The following is a 17,803-nucleotide window of genomic DNA, read 5'->3' on the forward strand; positions in this document are numbered from 1 at the left end:
GGCTCTTCGATCAAATCGGCGAGGACAAAAGGTGACTTGCGCGACAAGAATCCTTTCTCCCGTACACTACCCTTACTGTTCTTACAAGCGGGAGGAGCGGGGCCCCTTTACGCGCTAAGAATGACGCGATGTATAGGTGAAATAGTCACGTGGTTTATTTAAAATCTAAACGACTGAGACCCATCACTCGTTCAATCGTGTACTTTTGTGCACGTCACCAAGTTTCATTAAAAACGCAAAACACGTAAACTGATAGAGTACATAATCTAATGCATCTCTGTTTTCTTCAGGACGTGGGCGGAAAGTGGAGGCTACTTCGGACGCCACTTGGACCACGACATTGACTTGTTGTCTTAGTTCAAGTATTTCAAGGTACTTTGCTTTGTTTCCTCGACCGTCAATTGTTTTGTCGTGTAGTTGTTCCTCCAATCCGACGAGGCAGATGCAGCCATCCATCCTCGATCACCAACATTCATCCCTCGGTCGCCAAGAGGTTAAATAGGCGTCACCTCTGCAGAGGCTATAGAGTTGCCTCCCCGCGAAAGGCTGAGCACTGGCGGGTAAATCAGTGACGCCCCTTGGAATTGCACCTGCGAGTGGCAGCTGGGATGTCAGTCCACTCGCAGGTGCAATTCCAAGGGGCGTCACTGATTTACCCGCCAGTGCTCAGCCTTTCGCGGGGAGGCAACTCTATAGCCTCTGCAGAGGTGACGCCTATTTAACCTCTTGGCGACCGAGGGATGAATGTTGGTGATCGAGGATGGATGGCTGCATCTGCCTCGGCGGAGAACAGCTACACGACAAAACAGCTGAAAGGCGGGGAGACAAACTGAAGTACCTTGAAATAAGAAAGAGAGACAGACGTCCATGCTGCACCCAATCGAAGTGTCTGGCCAACATCTGAAACAAGCAATAAGTTACTGTATTAGTTTCATATGTTCTGCTGTTTTTTTCGTTTGTATAAATAAAAGCGGAAGGGAGAGAATCGCTAAATATACGACGCGTGTCTATCGCTTTCAATGCGCTTTTGAGAGCGATAGCGCAGGAATATTCAATAAGTCCAAGTCGCGCCCCAACCATTTGATGCGACGAAATCGCTTCGAACGCCGCCGCGCATGACTAAGTCTTCCTAGTCGAGCATGCCCCAAAGGCTTCGCAGCGAACACACGCGCGTCTCGCGAAAGGGCCCTCCACTTTCGAGTACAGCACCCCGATTCAGGAATATTAGTTCGCTAGCAAGCCGCCGCCGTACGTGTGCGATTTACCTTCGTAGCACTGAACTCGGTTCGAGAACGAGGCCTCGATGCGATGAAATCGTTCCGTCGTTGATTTCGGAGCGCGAGGACTCTTTGAACGCCGTGCATGACCAACGTCTTCTCATTCAGCAATCGAGCGCGTCCGAAAAGCTTCAAAAAAGACGCCGAAAGTTTCGAAACTGACGCCGTTGCATATGAATTTTGCGAGGCTTAGGCGCATGCCTGCGATCCTAAGCGCGCGCACGCTAGCTGATTTTTTACATACTTTTTAGTCGTCACATCTGAACGGGAAAAATATAAAACATTAGGAGAATCCTTCCCACCATTTACTGTCCGAGAAGCGTCTCAATTCTGCTTCGGCGCTTGTCGTCGAAATTCATCAAAGACGTACCCTGGAACATGCACCTCAACAGCCTTGAAAATAAATCACGTGTGACGACACTAGTAGATAAGACTAACCTTACCTTTCGAGGAAGTTTCCCGTAATTAATCATTTCCTCCAAAAAGACAAGTGCATTGATGACGTCACCAGGCAAATCAGCAGACTTGTCCCTGAAACCAATATTGAGGCAACAAGAGACACAATGTTTTTTTCTCGCTTACTTCGATCCGGAGGTTGCGACGACCATTGCTCTCACGTACTGGCCCATGAGAGCAATAAATTTATCCAAATTATCCGTGTGGTATTGCCGGATCAGCGTCAGCGTTCCCACGATGAAAGGTGGTCCGTCGAGAGGATCGACAGGCTTCTTGCACACCATAGATCCTAAAAACGAAAAAATGAGAAAGATGCGCGTCTTTCGTCATCTCCAGGCTTACCAACTGATTTGTGATAAGCCAGCTTGGGAAATTGCGTGAAGGTAAACAGAAACGTTAGCAGCGGAAACGTTTCCAATCGCGCAGTCGTTACGTAGATCTAAGAATCCCAAGACGTAATATATAGATAAATAATCATGCGGTATTTACCTTGGAGAGGGGATCGCATATTCCCGCTGTTTCGAGATACGAGCACAATTCAGGCAGGAGAGGATTGTCTTCGCCGGGATAGGGTATCGTTGGATCTTTGTAGTGGGCCTCGATGTCAGTAATAACGGCACTAAAAAAAATTGCGTATAAGCGCGCGCGAGGGCGCTAACGTTGGTTCTCACTCGTTGAAACACTGGAGTGCGTTGACGAGAAATTTGGAGTCGAAACGACTGGAATTTCGCAGCTGGAGCGTAATCTGACGTCGAATCATCTGCAGCTGGCCAACCTAAAAAGAGAGAGAACATATAGCTTTCGAAATAAATACTAATGAAAAAGTGACTTACCTTCATGACTGTATCCAAGTAGAAAGGCCACACTCTGGCTAGTTTCTGGCTGGCCTGCTGGTAGAGCTTAAAAGCATTTGCTAAGAAAAACAGACGTGATTCCATCAACGTAAACATATCAATATTATACAGTACCTGGCACACTGGCAAACGGCTTCACTGACTTCTCAATTTCCATTATCATTCTTTGGAGTTGTTTGTCCTGCTGGCAAAATCGATGCAAGGTCCGAACAAATTTCTAAACAAATAAATAGAAAAGAAAAAGTCCTCATCATACATTTCTTCTGACCTGTAGCTCCCTGACGAGCATAAAGCAGAAAAATCGGTCCAATCCTCGAAGTCCAAAAGCACCTAAAGCTCGCTAAGATACAAAACTACGTTGAAACGAAAATCTCCATCTCTTTTTTCTCTCCCCCTACCTCAAGTTGTTCAAAGACTTTGGGACTGACGACTTCCTGGCGCGTTCGGTTGTCATACCACGTTCCCATTTGTTCGATATACGACGTCGTCGACGTGTCAGTGATGCGCATAATCTCGCGAGCGAGCCGACCAACGAAATTGACGGAGACCATATCGAGGGGAGGAAAACGAGGAATTGGAATAGCCGTCGACTGATACACAGACTGCCAATCATAAATCTAGAAGAAAAAAAATCGATTAAGTAATACATATTATTATAATAATTACGTGCCTTTTGTCTAAGGAAGCTGTTGCACTCTTGCTCTACGTTGTAGTTGATTATGCGCGAGACCTCGAAAGGAAAGTCAAAAATGAATAGACTTTTTTCGTTTAGGGGGACGTCATACTTCTTCCTGCCATATTTTCAGTCCGTAGATATTCACGTAGTCCTGTATGTACTCGAACGAGCGCCGAAAGCCGTCCATCGTCGCCGCAACACGCCCCAATCTCTGCACCAATTCTTGACTCGTCTAAAGGGAAGAGAAATTGAGTCAAAAAGAATACAATAAATGGTCGTCTTAGACTTGCCTTTGTCTTTGCTTGAGTGAACTCCAAGCCGACGTGGAGAGCGTAGGCGACTTTTTTGACCAATTCCTTGCGGATTCCGTCTTCTAGCAGCTGCTTGGGATCGACCTAAGACGCGCGATTGAGACGGGAGGTCCCCCTTTTCGTCTTATCTCTCTCTCCCCTCACCTTAATAATTCCCACGAGAGTCGTTTTCATCATGAGGATGCCTTCGGTGAAGACGGAGACGGAGTGCGTCAGTCTGGCCACTTGATAGCGATCGTCCAATTGGGAAAAATCGCGTAGTTTTTCTTTCTCAAGACGCGTTGGCAACTGAGGAGATGTCACCGAGAATTTCGACGAAATTTTAAATTTTCTCTGCGCACCTCTTTCATCTTGAACGTCTGGAGCTTGATTATTTGATCAAGAATTTCGAACATGGACTCAGGAATAATTTGAAGAACCTGAGAAAAAGAATTAAATACATATATCTTTTCGATTGATTGTCTCCTTACCTTTCGCACGTACGACACCAGTTCGCCGGAGTAGTACTGAGAGACGCTCATCAGATCAGGACTGCTTGCCTGGCTAATGCGAACGCAGGGCAAATCCAAAGCAGATGCCAACTAGAATCAAAGGAAACGGTCTAAGTATCCCAAACGGCTAAGTTAGACAAAACATGGAACAATTACGTGTCCTAGGCTAATACCTCACATGGAGAGGCCCAGTAAAGTTATGGGGAGCAGCTATCTATGATCCTCTCTACCTTCAAAAACGTGGCTCGTAGCTTAATGACCATCGAAGGATCTTTCTTGATTCCCTGCTGCATGAACAGCGTGTACGTGTCGATGAGTTTCCACGCGTACGACAGATCGGCGATGAGTTGAAGTTGAATGAGAAACTCCTCCTTGATGTTGATCGTTCGAATCATCTGATGAAGAAACATTCGCGTGTCGGCGAGAAATTGCCGCACTTGCAGATTCGCTTCGAGTTGATGAAACTCTTGGACCTGCAAGACAATGATTATATACATGTATATAAATACTTCGAGGCAAAGAACGGCCTCTTGAATATAAAGCATTGGCTCTCGCCTCTTCTAATGCTTGGATTAGTTGAATGATTTTTCGTCCCGCCGAAGTCGAGTCGTCGTAGCTGAGCGAATTGATTTGAGAAGCCATTTCGTTGAACCAAGCCTGTAGGTGTTCTGGAGGGGAGAAAGCGAACGTAGAAAGGAGGGGGGCCCCCTTTTTCTTTTTTCCTATTTATTTCTACCGTTTTTCTCCACTCTCGTTAGCGGTTTGACTCCCGAGAAAACTTCGCCTAATTCCGTCATTCTCTCCGACCCCTCTCGCCGATATTCCTCCCACTTCAATTGCTTTCGACTCAACATGGATTTGAACATCTGAAAAAGAATCAAACATAGGATAAAAATACGTACGCATTATACCAATGCAACGTACCTCCTTGAGAACAAATTCAAACTGCCCCGTATTAACCAGCAAGGAAAAGAGATGATGATGGTTGTACTGCTCGGCGAGGACTTGACCGCGAACGAGTTGAACGCGTTTGTTCTCCATGGAAACTGAAGAAACGGAATGACATTCCTGGAATGAAAATTTTGAGATGTTTGGCTCACTTTCCGCTGTGTGGAGTACGAGCCATCGAATGATGACGTTGCTCTCGCGAAGGCAATTCATCAGCTTGGGGACGTGATCGAGAACGTAGTCCTCCACCAACGCGCCCTCCTTTAGATACTTTAAAACCTGAGCGTTGAGTCTCTGCACTTTGCTAACGCGTCTACAGGCCTAAAGGAAGAGTAGGAGTGAGGCTTTGATATAAGAGAGTCTCTGAGAAAATAAAGACTGGAGTGGGGTAGGCTTTCCTTATACCTGTTCAATGACATTGCCTTGCTCCAGTGTATTGTTTAGAGCCGCTCTGGCGGCGCGATACGGTTCCCACGCGTCGATCAAATTCACTGTGATTCCCATGTAGATGCTGACAACCTAAAACATCGAGGATCGATTTCTCGTACACTTTCAAACGATTTCTTTATACCCAGTTGTCGGGGAAGTGCTTGTCGACGATTTCGCGCATCACCGCCTGTTGTTTTTCGAGAATCTCCGGCGCGAAGTAGAGAATGACGTAGAGCATGGACGCTTGCGTTGCCAAGGCCGTGCTACGATGCTCGGGAAGAGGATACGTGGAAATCTGAAAACCAATGCATTCATTAATTAAATAATAATAATTAAATTGTATTTACCTGTGCGTAGATGTCGTCAGATCTCAGTCGACCTATCACCATGTCAACAAACGTCTCATTGATGGGAATTCGTCTAATAGATATATTCAAAATTAAAATTAAATAGTCACCTAAGGATATTTCCTTGTACCTGAAATAATGTTCTGGATAGTTGGGCGGACGCTTTGCCGTCACAGCCGACGAGAAACCGGTGCCTCGAAGGAGCTTCGACACTTCTTCTATGTTCGAGTCAACAGACGCTTGACCAGCACTTAGAAAAAAAAAAGAAAGTCTCTACGCATTCTTCTATACTACAGATATGAGATTCTCTATTTACCTGTATCTATGATAGGCAACCAGCATTCGTTCTCTCACTGGGCTCTCCACTTTCATATCGATGACCAAGAGCATTACGCCGTATAGGAAGAGAGACTCGCACTGGTGGACGAATTAGTTAACGTGATAAAAAATATTGATTTGTTCTTTACCATTAGCTGTTTTCCGTCGTCGTTGAATATGACTGTTTCTAGTGTCTGTTGAATGAATACGCCCTCGTCCAAATCATCAAGAAAACTAATTAGATGAATTCGTTAATTAATTAATTATTAATTGGGTTCCTTGTTTCGATTTCTTACCGATTCAGATCGACGACGTATTTGTGCACGCTTTCGAAGGCCTGGTAAAAGCGTCCGAGTATTTCAATGTGATTTTCGCGAAATTCTTCGTCTCGGTCTTGCAGTTCCTGAGCCAAATTCCCATTAGAGTTGATTGCGCGCTTTGCGCTCGACTTTCTTACCGTGACCGAGTCGATTTTGTGATCGTAGTACTCCTGGTTTCGAAAGTAGGTGAAGTCGGGAAGAATAAGAGTGTATTTTTCGCGATCCGACGGCGTTTCGAGCCGAAATACGGGTGGAATGTAGTCGGAAAGACGCAGCAGTTCCGCAATGATGGCATTGCCGCGGCTGACGAGACGTAGAAGCGTCTGGCCGCATACGTTTTCCTCGGAGAGGAAATCCATGATGGCGACTACGAGTCACGAGAACGAAGGAGCTCTTGCGCAAGCGTACTCTACCCCCGCGCATGGACAATTCCTTTTTTGGAAATCTTCAAATGTAAATAATACGGAGATCACGTCATTCCGTCTCTTCCGTACCCAAAATTTATCATAAAAGCACAGAAGAAAAATGTGTTCATTCAAACGACTTGTAAAACCAATGAAGAAAAAACTGCTCTTTTGCTTACTAAGCTACCTTGTGAACAACGTGTCTTCTCAGGCAAGCAAGCACAAAATTATTTTTTCCTTGATTTCTAAAATCTATTTCCGCTGCAGACATCGTCTACTGCGTGTGATCATAAACACATCGTTGGACCTCAAGGACTGCCAGGACCTGTAGGACCTCAAGGTTTACCTGGCACTATTGGTTCAAGTGGACCGCCTGGTCCAGTTGGACGAGCAGTACGTAGTCGTTTTGACAAGTGATTTTGGAGTAAGTCATGTGGCTAGGGTCTTACTGGAGAGAGAGGATTATTGGGACCACGAGGATTAAAAGGTGACAAAGGAGACAGAGGAAATACTGGCGTGCAGGTATTAGTAGGATAATTACAAAACTACCAATTTATCTGCCTAATTGATTATTTGTCAAAAGGGAAAAAATGGAAAGGCTGGCCCAAAAGGAGATAAGGGACATCAAGGTCTTTCTGGCTCACGTGGACCGCCTGGTCCAGTTGGAAGAGCAGTACGTAGTCGTTTTGGCAAGTGATTTGAAAGAAAGTCAATTGGTTAGGGTCCTACTGGAGAGAGAGGGATACTGGGACCACGAGGATTGAAAGGTGATAAAGGAGACAGAGGATATACTGGTGTACAGGTACCAGTAGGATGAGAAGGAAATTACTAAATAAGTTAATTGATTATTTCTTAAAGGGAAAGATTGGAAATGCTGGCGCAAAAGGAGATAAGGGAAATCGAGGTTTTTCTGCCGTGGGGCCCAAGGGTGATAAAGGGCAAATTGGGCAGCATGGACACAAAGGACAGGTGTAAATTAATCAATTAATTAATCAGATAATTTGGAGAACATTTATGTTAGAAAGGTGAACGAGGCATTCAAGATCTTTCTGGTGTTGTGCCCAGTAACACAATTGAGTCACTGCAAAACCAACTCCAAGATCTCCAAAGTATGCTTTGAGATGCTGTTCACTTCTAACGTACAATTCACGTAAATGTAGAAATTGTGAGATCCTTTTCCTGCGACTGCTCTTGTCTACATAAACGGTATCCCCATCTTTCAAGTGGCAGTTACACAATTTCCTTTGTGGGAATTGGTCTCGTTCCTATCTACTGTGACATGGAAACCGACGGCGGAGGATGGACAGTCTTTCAAAGAAGAAAGGATGGATCAGTTGATTTTAATCGTGGATGGGATGACTATGAAAGAGGATTTGGCAATCTTAGTGGTGACTATTGGCTTGGCTTGGCTCCCCTTCACCAACTCTTGCAGCTTAATGGAGCTAATGAATTAAGAATTGATTTGAAAGATTACTCGGGAAACAGTGCGTATGCCAAATACAGTAACTTCAACGTGGAGGACTCTAGTTCCAACTACACGCTAAACGTTACTGGGTACAGTGGTACAGCAGGTGATGCAATGGCAGGGAATAGCCGTTCAGCTGAAAACGTAAATGGAATGAAGTTTTCAACAAAAGATGAAGACAATGACAACGATAATGGCCACTGTGCTGCTCGGTATAAGGGTGGTTGGTGGTGTAATAGCTGTCATTATACATTCCTAAATGGTTTGTATGGGAGAGGTAGTGGCTATAATCATATTGTTTGGTACACATGGAAACAGAAGACATCTTTGTCATTTTCTGAAATGAAATTTAGAAAAAGAGGATGAATAGAAGAAAGGGACTGACGTTTCGGTCACTGAGTCTGTCTGTCTGTGTCAGTTTAGATGTAACGTACCGTCCATTTGAATTTAAAATAGGCGAGTTGATTGCGTGTCATGTGCATCTGCAAAAAAGATGTTCGCTTCAAAATAACATAATACACATTCCCATACGTTTGGAGAGGGGTTGCTTTCACACAAAAGCAGAGTTTTTGATCACAAGTGACAAGTCCCGGGGAGTCAATTTCAACCTCACAGAAGCTTTACAAGAAACCCCTCAAACAGACCCCTTTGCACAAGATAAAGTATACACAGCCAAGAAGGCAAAACCCCCAGAAAACAACACCCCATTCTTAATATTAATTAAAATCAGTCTTCTTTACAACATTATAAGGCTTATATCGAACCCCACTCCCGCCATCTCCTTTACTACTATCCCCATCTCCCCCAGTGGTACTCTTCCCCCCACGCTGCGCCTGTTGCTGATGCAGCTGTTGCTGCTGCTGATACATATCCCCATACTGACTCCCATACTGTTCATACCAATTCCCATACCCACCGTAATAATCAAAGTCATACCCGCCACCGCCGTAGTACCCACTATAACCACCATAATACGGCGTGGCCCCATAGGATGGATATCCATAATACGACCAATTATTCATCCCCCCACCACCCCCAAGGCCGCCACTGCCGGCACCGGCCCCCATAGCGCCAAAATTCTTCTGAATCCATCGCGCACGCGAGTCTTCTTTCGACGTCGCCGGCTTCACTTCCACGGTAACCGAACCGATATCGTGGAACTGCTTCGTCGTCGCCGCTTTCGCCGAATCCGCGTCGCCGAACGTGACGAAGCAGAATCCCTTTCGTCCGCCTCCCTGTCGATCGTAGATGAATTCAACCTGCGTGACGTCACCGCATTTTCCGAGTCCCTCTCGCAGATTGTCTTCGTTCAAATCGCCAATTCCGCCAACGAAGACTTTCTTCGATTGAATCGGATCGACGTTGGCGGCGCCGGATGACGACGACGACATTTCCGTTGCCCCGGCAACCGACGCCGAGGGAAACGCCGGTTTGACGTCGACGGTTTTTCCGTTGATCACGTGCGTTAGATCGGCGTTGAGAACGCGATCGTAGGTCGCTTGGGAGGCGAATTGAACGAAGCCGAAGCCGCGGTGTTCGCACGTGCCACGTTCCTTGTCGCGATGATATTTCACGTTTGCTTCGATTACGGTGCCGTACGATTCGAAATAGGCTTTCAGCGCTTCGTCGTCGGTTTCCCAGCTGAGACCGCCGACGAAGACCTTGGGCGTTTCGTCGGAGCGATTCGTTTCGGTCGGGGGAGCGAGCACGTGATCGGTTTCGGGCGGCGGTGTGCCCTCTTCGGGAGGCCCTGCAGTCGAGTTTTGCGAGTCGGTCGCTTCGGCGCGTTCCGATGACTGTACGAGCTGGCTGCCGGGGCTCTGCGGCAGCTGGGAGGGCGGAGTTCGCGCTGGATCGTCCGCCATACTTGCTCTCGTTCGTCGACGGCGCGTGCGCGTTGGCAAGTGGACCGAGAGCCCGTACAGACGCTCGAGGCGCACTAAAACTCCAAATAAAAAAAAAACAGAGAATAGTTTTTGTGTAACCTACCTTGCGGCTTTATAATTTCAAATGTAATGTAGGAGATGTCTCGCTCACTGAGGGGAGTTGATTTCACATACGGGTTGTTGTCCTACTCCCTACGTCACGAAGTTTGCTCCTCGTTTTTCGTCGGTTTCTTCGATATATGGCGCCTCCGCAACTTCGAAATCTTGTCCGTCGTAACATTGCGACCGATATTGGAGTCGCTATTGTTCTTGGAGTTGGCGCGGGTCTCCTTTGGAAATTCGGCGTCCAACTGCCTTCGAAGAATCGCTATTTGGCATTCTACAAAGACTACAACGCCGAAGAAGTAGCCAAGAAGTGGGAAGCAAACCGATGTGAGCGCATCAATAGACGAATAGCTTCAAAAAGCTCATTTTTGTTCGTTTTCGCAGCTTGAAACGGAAGCACGCTAAAGGAAGAAAAAAGACTTGCATATATACGTTGTGTACTAGTGTGTGTTTTCTGGCGCGTGCGTGTGTTATTAATAAAAAGTATTGAATGAAAATCATCGCGTCATTGGGATTTCTGACGTCATATACAGTATTCACATATTGCACTGCAACGTCACCTAGACAGCACATGCTACTGTATACTGAGAGAGAAAAAACGTGCAATGCAAAGCATAGTATAGAGAAGTCAATACGTATATCAACACAACATATCAAGTATACCACACAAAAAATGGTAAACAATAAGACTACTGTAGTGTATCATTCAGGGGGGTACTCTCACCTTGACAGCAATTTCATTTGATACGGTCTCACCTGCAGCATTGATTGCCTTGCAAAAATAAAACCCGGCATCGTCGATAGTGACCGCCTTCTTCACGTAAACGGATCCCGAACCGCGCAAAAGACTTCTGCCCTCGTGATACCAAAAGTGCTGCGGATAGGGCATACCCGTCGCGTACGCCTCCAAGCGAAGCATGTCTCCAACGCAAACGACCGTCGCCTGGGGCTGCTTCGTAAACGTCGGCACAGACTGGGGAAATCGCGGATACCCGTGATGATCGCTTCCCGACGCCGACTCGGCTGTAGAGGGGCCCTCCTCGCGCTCGCGTCGTCGAACGATGCTCGGGTCGCGAATCTTCACGACGACTTCCTCCGATTCGATCGATCCGTCGGCGTTTCGCGCCAAGCAGTAGTAAAGCCCCGCGTCGTCCGGCGTCACTCTCGATTTGACGTAGACTGCCTGGTTGCCATGGGAAACCCGTCGCCCGTCCTTAACCCATACGTAATCGGGTTCGGGATATCCGACGACGTTGACTTCTAAGCGAAGTTGATCGCCCACCCACAGGTCAGCTCCTTGGGGTTGTTTCACAAATTGCAGCGGTGACGTCAAAACGCTCGATCTCGAATTCGTAGATTCAGTGTCGACATCATGAATTCTAACGTAGATTTCAGCCGATTTTGCGCTGTTGTAGTCGTTGCGTGCGACGCAGTAGTAGGAGCCGGCGTCCTTAGGCGTAGTCGAAGGTTTATAGTATGTCGGCTCTCCTGCACTAAATATGGGCTTTCCGTTGTGAAACCAGCAAAATATGAGATCCGGAAGACCGATAGCGGATGCTTCCAGTTTCAGAGGCTCGCCTAGGCGGACGTCTATCGACTCCGGTTGCTTTTCGAATATAATGGTTTCGATGTTCGATTGTTGTTGAGAAGACGACGTTGATGCGGAGCTTCCATTCGTTGTCGTATGCAGACGAGAAATCGACGAGGATGAGGTGGAGGACGAAGACGACGTGTCCGTGGGAGAAAGGGAAAGCGTGCTCAAATAGGAAGTGGCGTTTCCTGACTGACTAACTTGTCCCAAGGATCCTACGTAATCAGTGTCAAAATCTCCCCCGGGGGGACAACATCCCATCTTACCGTTTACAATAATTTTTGCTGAGTTGGATTCGGACGACTTGCCGTGGCGATTCGTTACTCGGCACGCGTACGTGAAGGCGTTGTACGCGGAGACGGTGATCTCGAAATTGGGTTCAGTGGCGTCGGGGACTTTGTCCATTCCTGGCACGTCCTTGACAATCCACTGATAGATGAGTGGTTCGCCGCCCGGGCATACGGCGCGACAGCGCAAAGTCGTGCGCGATCCCGAGTCGCCTTGAAACGAGCGGGGATGTTCGACAATACGCGGGGAAGTGAGCGAGCCAAAAGACTGATAGTCAAGGCGACTTTCTATATAGAAAAGAGTCTAGTTTTAAAAACACGACTGATTGCGCCCTGAAGTTAATTAGGGAGGCCCATATTAATTCCGATAAAATTCAGGGGTTCTGCCAAGAAGGGAAGAGGGTCTGGAAGCATAGACATAATATAATATTACTGTTGGGAAACTGAGTTTTTTACTTGCTAAGCCTGGCGGTAAACTGTAACGGGCAGTTTCTTTGTCTAAGAAGTCTGAAGGCTTGGGTATAGGACGTCTATATTCGTGGATTAGGCAAAGGGTCCCCCTTTGGGGGAAAAAAGCTTACAGACTCGTCGTTTGACCGCTAGAAGCTCAAAAAACGCGTTTCTTGCGTAAAGAACTTAAAAAACATCAAAAAACATCGACACTTGACACAAACCCCGCGGAAGAACGGTGCTATGGAGGTTTATCCGGTGACAGAGGTGCCCAGGAGCTGGGAGAGAGATGCGAGAACTAGGAAGGCGTGCAATGTTACACCCTTGTCAAGTGAGGAATGAGGCGACCACCGGGTCATAGTGCCTCAAGCCTTGGGGAGTGTTGCCAATCTCCCTTCTATCCTAGCCACGAGCTCTGCTCTGCTCCATCTGATAAGTACTTGTAAACGCTGGCTATTTATACTCATACGCGACTGGGATCCTACGACTGCAGCTATTCACAATCAAAAAGTGCTTTGAATCGGCTGCAAATGCAATTCTGACAACAAAAACGAGCGAAATTTTGTTCGAAATCAATTGGAAATGCGAAAAACGACAGCGGAATGTGTGCTACGTACGCAAGATACGCCCTGTCACGCGATATTGAGCAACGCATGACGTCAATCGTCGCGTTGCTACGAAATGCCCTAATACGCAAAGTAGAAGCGAAAAATCGGTCGCGAAGTGCATTTTGAGTCCATTCTAAAGATATTCAGTCGCTATTTGGACGCCAAAAGCAAACGTATACGCAGTAACGGCAATACGCTTTGTCAGCAAATCAAGGCGCTACGTCCGTTCTGTAAGGGTAAGTCAAACGTGCGCTACACGAAAAGAATCAGACGAAAACGCTACGCAGCTACATTATTCAGTCCGTTTCTTGTCCTAACCAATGGGCAGGGTATGATAAAAACCGATAAAAAGACACGACACGGTGTAGCCGTCTCTTCTGCAGTAATTATTGCAAGGGACGGGCCGTTTTAGTAGTATGAGTCGGTGAGAGGAGAGTGACGGACGGGCCAACCCCCATGAGGGGCAGAACCCTGGATAAATGCAGGGAGGAAGCTTGCATGATGCATACCCACTTAGAAGCCCTTTGCTATCTACGACACCCGACGAACCTTTTCCGCCGGATTTCGTCGTCACCGTCAGTCGAGCCGGCATCGACTGGGTCATCTTTTTCCCGTCGGATACGCAGCAGACGAACGTCGCTCCGTCGTCTTGAAGCGACACGTTCTCGAGCGTCAAGACGTTTTGCTTGGGACTGAGAGGCGTGATCGCCTCGCCAGAACGAAGCCACTGAAAGTGAAGCACGACGTCCCCAGGACGTGGCGTGTCGCGAGGAATCGAAGCGTAGCAGATAAACGTCACGGAGCCCCCGGGACGAGTCGTCTGTTCCATGGGTTTTACACAGGGAACGAGACTAAGATCTGAAAACGCGGTCGGTGAACCCTAGCTAGGCCAATCGACCTTTTCTTTTCGTACCTTCCGAATCCGGAGCTGGAGGCGGCGCTGAGGGTTTCACTAGGACCGTGACCGTAGCCAGTTGCGATAGACTGTCCATTCCTTCGGTGGTGAACGTGCGACAGCTGTACTGTCCCGCGTGCGTCGTGTTCACGAAGCCGATATTGAGAAGGGGTCCGCGTTGAGTGGCGAGAATTCGACCGTTCTTGTACCACTCGTATTGGATGGGATAGGCGCATATAGCTCGACATTCGAGACGCAGAGACGAGCCTTCGTAGATCTGTTTCGATTGAGGATGAAGTTGGATGAGAGGAACTGGAAAGCGAAGTAAGAAAAAACACGAGACGAGGAGAAAAACCGACTCACTTGACGGCAAGGGAGTTTGAGACGAAGTATGAGCATCAGTAACTAAATAAATCATTCCTTATATATATGTGTGTATATGAGTACTCCTCTCCTCATACCTTGATCGATGACCTGAATTACGGCAGCGTTCGAGAAGCTGCCGCCGTGCTGATTGCTCACCGCGCAGCAATAGGAGCCAACGTCCGTCTGCGCGACGTTTTTCAATTCCAAATCGCGCTGAATGCTTCCCTGCATTAGGACCCCGTTCTTGTACCACTGATACGCCGGCGGCGGACACCCGTCCGCATTCGTGCTCAATTTGATCGTACTTCCAATGCAGACCGTCTTCGATCGCGGTTGTTTGACTATGACGGGAGCCTCGGCCGCATGCGAATACGAGCCGTCTGATGAAAAGAGATAATTAATATTTAACTCATGTTTTTATATAGTCAATTTATTTACCTGGTGGATTGCTGATTATTAGTTCGCACCAGTTCGTAAATACGTAGTGTTTCAGCTCCGAGATTCCCAATCGACACGTGTATTGGGCTCGATTTTGCACGCTGACGTTGGTTATAACCAATTTCGGACCTTTTTCTTCTCTCACGTGTCTCTTGCCTCGAAACCATTGATAGCTTATGCGATAGGGCGAGACGCACGTGGCGTCGACGTAAAACGACGCCGTGCCGCCGAGAAGGCAGGAGCATGCGACCGGTTCCGCTTTGATGGTGATGAGGTCTTCGCTTCCACGACTCGGAATTTCGCGTACGGATTGACTCGTCTCATCGTAACTAACCGACGTGTGGGAACTCCCTCCAGCAGAAGCACTGATGACACTGGATAGATCGCCTTGAAAAATTTAGAGCTCAATACAAAGATATCGAACGAGACAGAAGGTCTATGCACTTTGGGCCCCCTCTCACTACTAAAATTCGAGGAAGCGTCGCGCTTTCCCTCCTCTCGTAGAGGCGCGTTTATTTATACCTGCACTCGACGGGGGCGCCGATTCTTCCTCGATCGGCTGCCGATAGGCGATCGATCTCGACGTCATTCTCTGGCTCTGAGCGCGCGCGAATATCGCATCGACGTCGTCGACGCCCGCGTCGGCAAGTATGCGCTTCACTTCGCTCATTTCGACGCCGGCTTCGATGAACGCGTCGATAATCGCTCGCGCTTGGGGACGCGTCGTCGTTCCGCTGTCGTACGCCGTCTTCATTAGTCGAAATCGAACTTGCGGATGGGCGCGAGCCGATTCGTTGAGTGCGTTGAGCTGCTCGCGCGTCACGAGTCGCGCGATTTTGTCGAGAAGTGCCGATGACCAAATGCCAATCCCCGAGTCGCTCATCGTGCCGAAAAGGAAGCTTTCTCACCACGTCCTGTCCCTCCTACTCTCGTTTCGACGAAGGGGGGAGACCGGGAAAACCACAAAAACAAGGAAGGACGACCGATAGACCCGTGTGGCACTTCTCCGGATACGCCCCCCTATGTCCCTTCGTCTCCGCACACGATCCTTCGGCTTAGACACGGAGAAACAGACTACCGTGGCTTACGATCTCCAATTGCGTTTCACTTTCGCTGGGGACCTCTTTCAATTTCGAAATTGATGACATGCGCATGTCTTTCGATTTCGAATAAATAACCACGCCGCGTGGGTGTCATGCGATTATTTTGGTTTCATGTACGGCATTGACGAACGCCGCTAAGCCGTCGGGACTCATATCCGGATACATTCCGTGACCGAGATTGGCAATATAGGGCCCGGAAGCGAATTCCGTTACCATCGCATTTGTCAATTCCCGAATTCGTTCCTAAGACGGAAAGAGGTTTCTATTTACATATCGATTGATTAGGGGTCGCTAACTGGTTTAGCGTATAGAGCGCAGGGATCCAAATTTCCTTGTAGGGTTACCCCGTTTCCAACGATTTTCCTGTGTACATACAGTACGTAATAAACGGAAATGACAATATTGATTTTGAGACCTCGCAGTTTGGGGTTCAATGGTCCAGTCGAGACTTATGACCTCGTATCCGCTTGCAGCCAAATCGGACAAAGCGTAATGAGCATCTTTAGCAAAAATAGTCTGTCAACGAACAAAGTTCAGGGTGCAGAGTACTAACAGGCTGTACTATACAGACGTCCCCCTTTTCATACCATTGCCACTTTGTCCTGACCTAATGCACTTAGTCTCGCTCGCACGCCGTCGCGTATCCGTACGAGATAAGGCAAACAGAACTCATTGAACAACGCTCGACCAAGAAATCCGGCGTGAGATTCAAACACTTGAAGCAGCTAATAAATAAATCAATGAGTTCAACCGTATCAGCAGACACATACATGTATGTGCTTAGACTTGCCTGGGCTCCAGCTACTACTTGCTGGCTCAGATACTCGACTATGATTTCTGTGAGGTTTCCCAAGAGTTTGTGGCTCGCTTCTCGGTGTCTATAGAGCCAGGCTTTGGATTTTGACATCGTCTTGCTGCCACCGCCTTCGATCATGTACGACATGAGAGTCCACTGAATAAATGCATACATCAAAGATGATTGTACATAAGGAGGAAGGAGTCTACTGGAGCGCCTGTGAATCCAATTAGAGGAACTTTGCCTTCGAGGCGATGCCGCGTGAGAGTGATTGCGTCATAAACGTATTTTAATTCGGTGTGTACGTCGACAGAAAAATTGAGCTTCTAAACAAAAGAATATGATCTATAACTACTGATAACTAGATACAGTATAACTAACTTGAAGATCGTCGGGCGTTTGGAGAGGATCAGGAAACACGGGACCCTATATAAAGCAAGTCTCTATCTATAGTGAAAATTATGGCCAATGCAATTTCAAGCCTGCCTGCTTTGGCACCATTTTCACTTCCATTCCAACAGCCTAGAGGCGAGATATCATCTCTATGGAGGGGGTCCATCGCTCTAACCTGAGGTATGACTAAGATGTCCGAGAAAATGATGGCTGCGTCCAGATCAAATCGTTCCAGGGGCTAAAATTACGCGCTTCTATTCCGTTTTTATCTCTTTTTTGCCTTCTGTACTTGGAGTGTGACTTGGCACGCCAACTCGGGCGTGCGGCACATTTCGAAGAAGTCGTGCTTTTCGCGTACTTGTCGAAATTCTGGAACGGTTTCCAGCGCTTACGAACGCGTTTCTGACTCCTGCGATTTTTTACCTGGGAGATAGCGGCCTGCCTGGCGCATGGCCCACACGGGAATTCTGCTGACCGAACGACCGGTCGCCGCGCGTAGTAGTGAGTCGTTCTTGAGCTCTGGAAATTTGCTGGAGTCCATCGAAGAGAACAAAGACAGGAATTCGGTTGTAACGCGCGCTACGACCGA

At 47.6% G+C, this 17,803-nt stretch overlaps 5 protein-coding genes across 7 annotated transcripts; 1 reads left to right on the top strand and 4 right to left on the bottom strand.

Moving 5' to 3' along the window:
- Window positions 1-1,479: 1,479 nt before the first annotated feature.
- Window positions 1,480-6,795, bottom strand: LOC136197144 (WASH complex subunit 5-like). Of its 2 annotated transcripts, XM_065986864.1 has the most exons (29): window positions 6,565-6,795; window positions 6,404-6,510; window positions 6,257-6,341; window positions 6,106-6,206; window positions 5,920-6,039; window positions 5,790-5,862; window positions 5,585-5,737; window positions 5,419-5,532; window positions 5,166-5,334; window positions 4,990-5,111; window positions 4,802-4,931; window positions 4,621-4,733; window positions 4,296-4,538; window positions 4,045-4,155; window positions 3,916-3,993; window positions 3,719-3,862; window positions 3,554-3,658; window positions 3,373-3,495; window positions 3,258-3,317; window positions 2,986-3,204; window positions 2,856-2,927; window positions 2,702-2,804; window positions 2,567-2,646; window positions 2,405-2,508; window positions 2,223-2,352; window positions 2,076-2,172; window positions 1,860-2,022; window positions 1,721-1,808; window positions 1,480-1,670 (listed from the first exon to the last, which is right to left on the bottom strand). In XM_065986864.1, the coding sequence occupies exons 1-29, from the start codon at window positions 6,784-6,786 to the stop codon at window positions 1,602-1,604; spliced, it is 3,498 nt and encodes a 1,165-aa protein (XP_065842936.1). In that variant the 5' UTR covers window positions 6,787-6,795; the 3' UTR covers window positions 1,480-1,601. The 2 variants fall into 2 exon arrangements, with proteins under 2 accessions (XP_065842936.1, XP_065842935.1); XM_065986863.1 differs by having other exon boundaries at window positions 4,990-5,334.
- A 186-nt stretch (window positions 6,796-6,981) lies between these two features.
- On the top strand, window positions 6,982-8,809 carry LOC136197207 (ficolin-2-like). Of its 2 annotated transcripts, XM_065986927.1 has the most exons (8): window positions 6,982-7,042; window positions 7,099-7,224; window positions 7,273-7,353; window positions 7,415-7,504; window positions 7,553-7,633; window positions 7,690-7,800; window positions 7,853-7,940; window positions 7,992-8,809. In XM_065986927.1, the coding sequence occupies exons 1-8, from the start codon at window positions 6,983-6,985 to the stop codon at window positions 8,660-8,662; spliced, it is 1,308 nt and encodes a 435-aa protein (XP_065842999.1). In that variant the 5' UTR covers window position 6,982; the 3' UTR covers window positions 8,663-8,809. The 2 variants fall into 2 exon arrangements, with proteins under 2 accessions (XP_065842999.1, XP_065843000.1); XM_065986928.1 differs by lacking the exons at window positions 7,273-7,353; window positions 7,415-7,504.
- On the bottom strand, window positions 8,665-10,517 carry LOC136197209 (heterogeneous nuclear ribonucleoprotein D-like). Its single transcript, XM_065986931.1, has 3 exons — window positions 10,286-10,517; window positions 8,828-10,235; window positions 8,665-8,778 (listed from the first exon to the last, which is right to left on the bottom strand). Exon 2 carries the CDS (start codon window positions 10,159-10,161, stop codon window positions 9,013-9,015), a length of 1,149 nt encoding a protein of 382 aa, XP_065843003.1. The 5' UTR covers window positions 10,162-10,235; window positions 10,286-10,517; the 3' UTR covers window positions 8,665-8,778; window positions 8,828-9,012.
- Window positions 10,518-10,810: 293 nt separating this feature from the next.
- On the bottom strand, window positions 10,811-15,956 carry LOC136197199 (basement membrane-specific heparan sulfate proteoglycan core protein-like). The gene is made up of 8 exons (XM_065986915.1): window positions 15,445-15,956; window positions 14,923-15,309; window positions 14,580-14,864; window positions 14,482-14,523; window positions 14,137-14,430; window positions 13,773-14,081; window positions 12,145-12,453; window positions 10,811-12,093 (listed from the first exon to the last, which is right to left on the bottom strand). The coding sequence occupies exons 1-8, from the start codon at window positions 15,803-15,805 to the stop codon at window positions 10,994-10,996; spliced, it is 3,087 nt and encodes a 1,028-aa protein (XP_065842987.1). The 5' UTR covers window positions 15,806-15,956; the 3' UTR covers window positions 10,811-10,993.
- Window positions 15,957-16,024: 68 nt separating this feature from the next.
- LOC136197210 (uroporphyrinogen decarboxylase-like) lies at window positions 16,025-17,799 on the bottom strand. Its single transcript, XM_065986932.1, has 11 exons — window positions 17,638-17,799; window positions 17,504-17,583; window positions 17,390-17,452; window positions 17,308-17,343; window positions 17,203-17,247; window positions 17,031-17,147; window positions 16,816-16,977; window positions 16,613-16,750; window positions 16,441-16,541; window positions 16,322-16,388; window positions 16,025-16,268 (listed from the first exon to the last, which is right to left on the bottom strand). Exons 1-11 carry the CDS (start codon window positions 17,753-17,755, stop codon window positions 16,116-16,118), a joined length of 1,080 nt encoding a protein of 359 aa, XP_065843004.1. The 5' UTR covers window positions 17,756-17,799; the 3' UTR covers window positions 16,025-16,115.
- Window positions 17,800-17,803: the final 4 nt, after the last annotated feature.

This window comes from Oscarella lobularis, chromosome 17 (assembly GCF_947507565.1).
Source record: "Oscarella lobularis chromosome 17, ooOscLobu1.1, whole genome shotgun sequence".
Lineage (NCBI taxonomy): Eukaryota > Metazoa > Porifera > Homoscleromorpha > Homosclerophorida > Oscarellidae > Oscarella > Oscarella lobularis.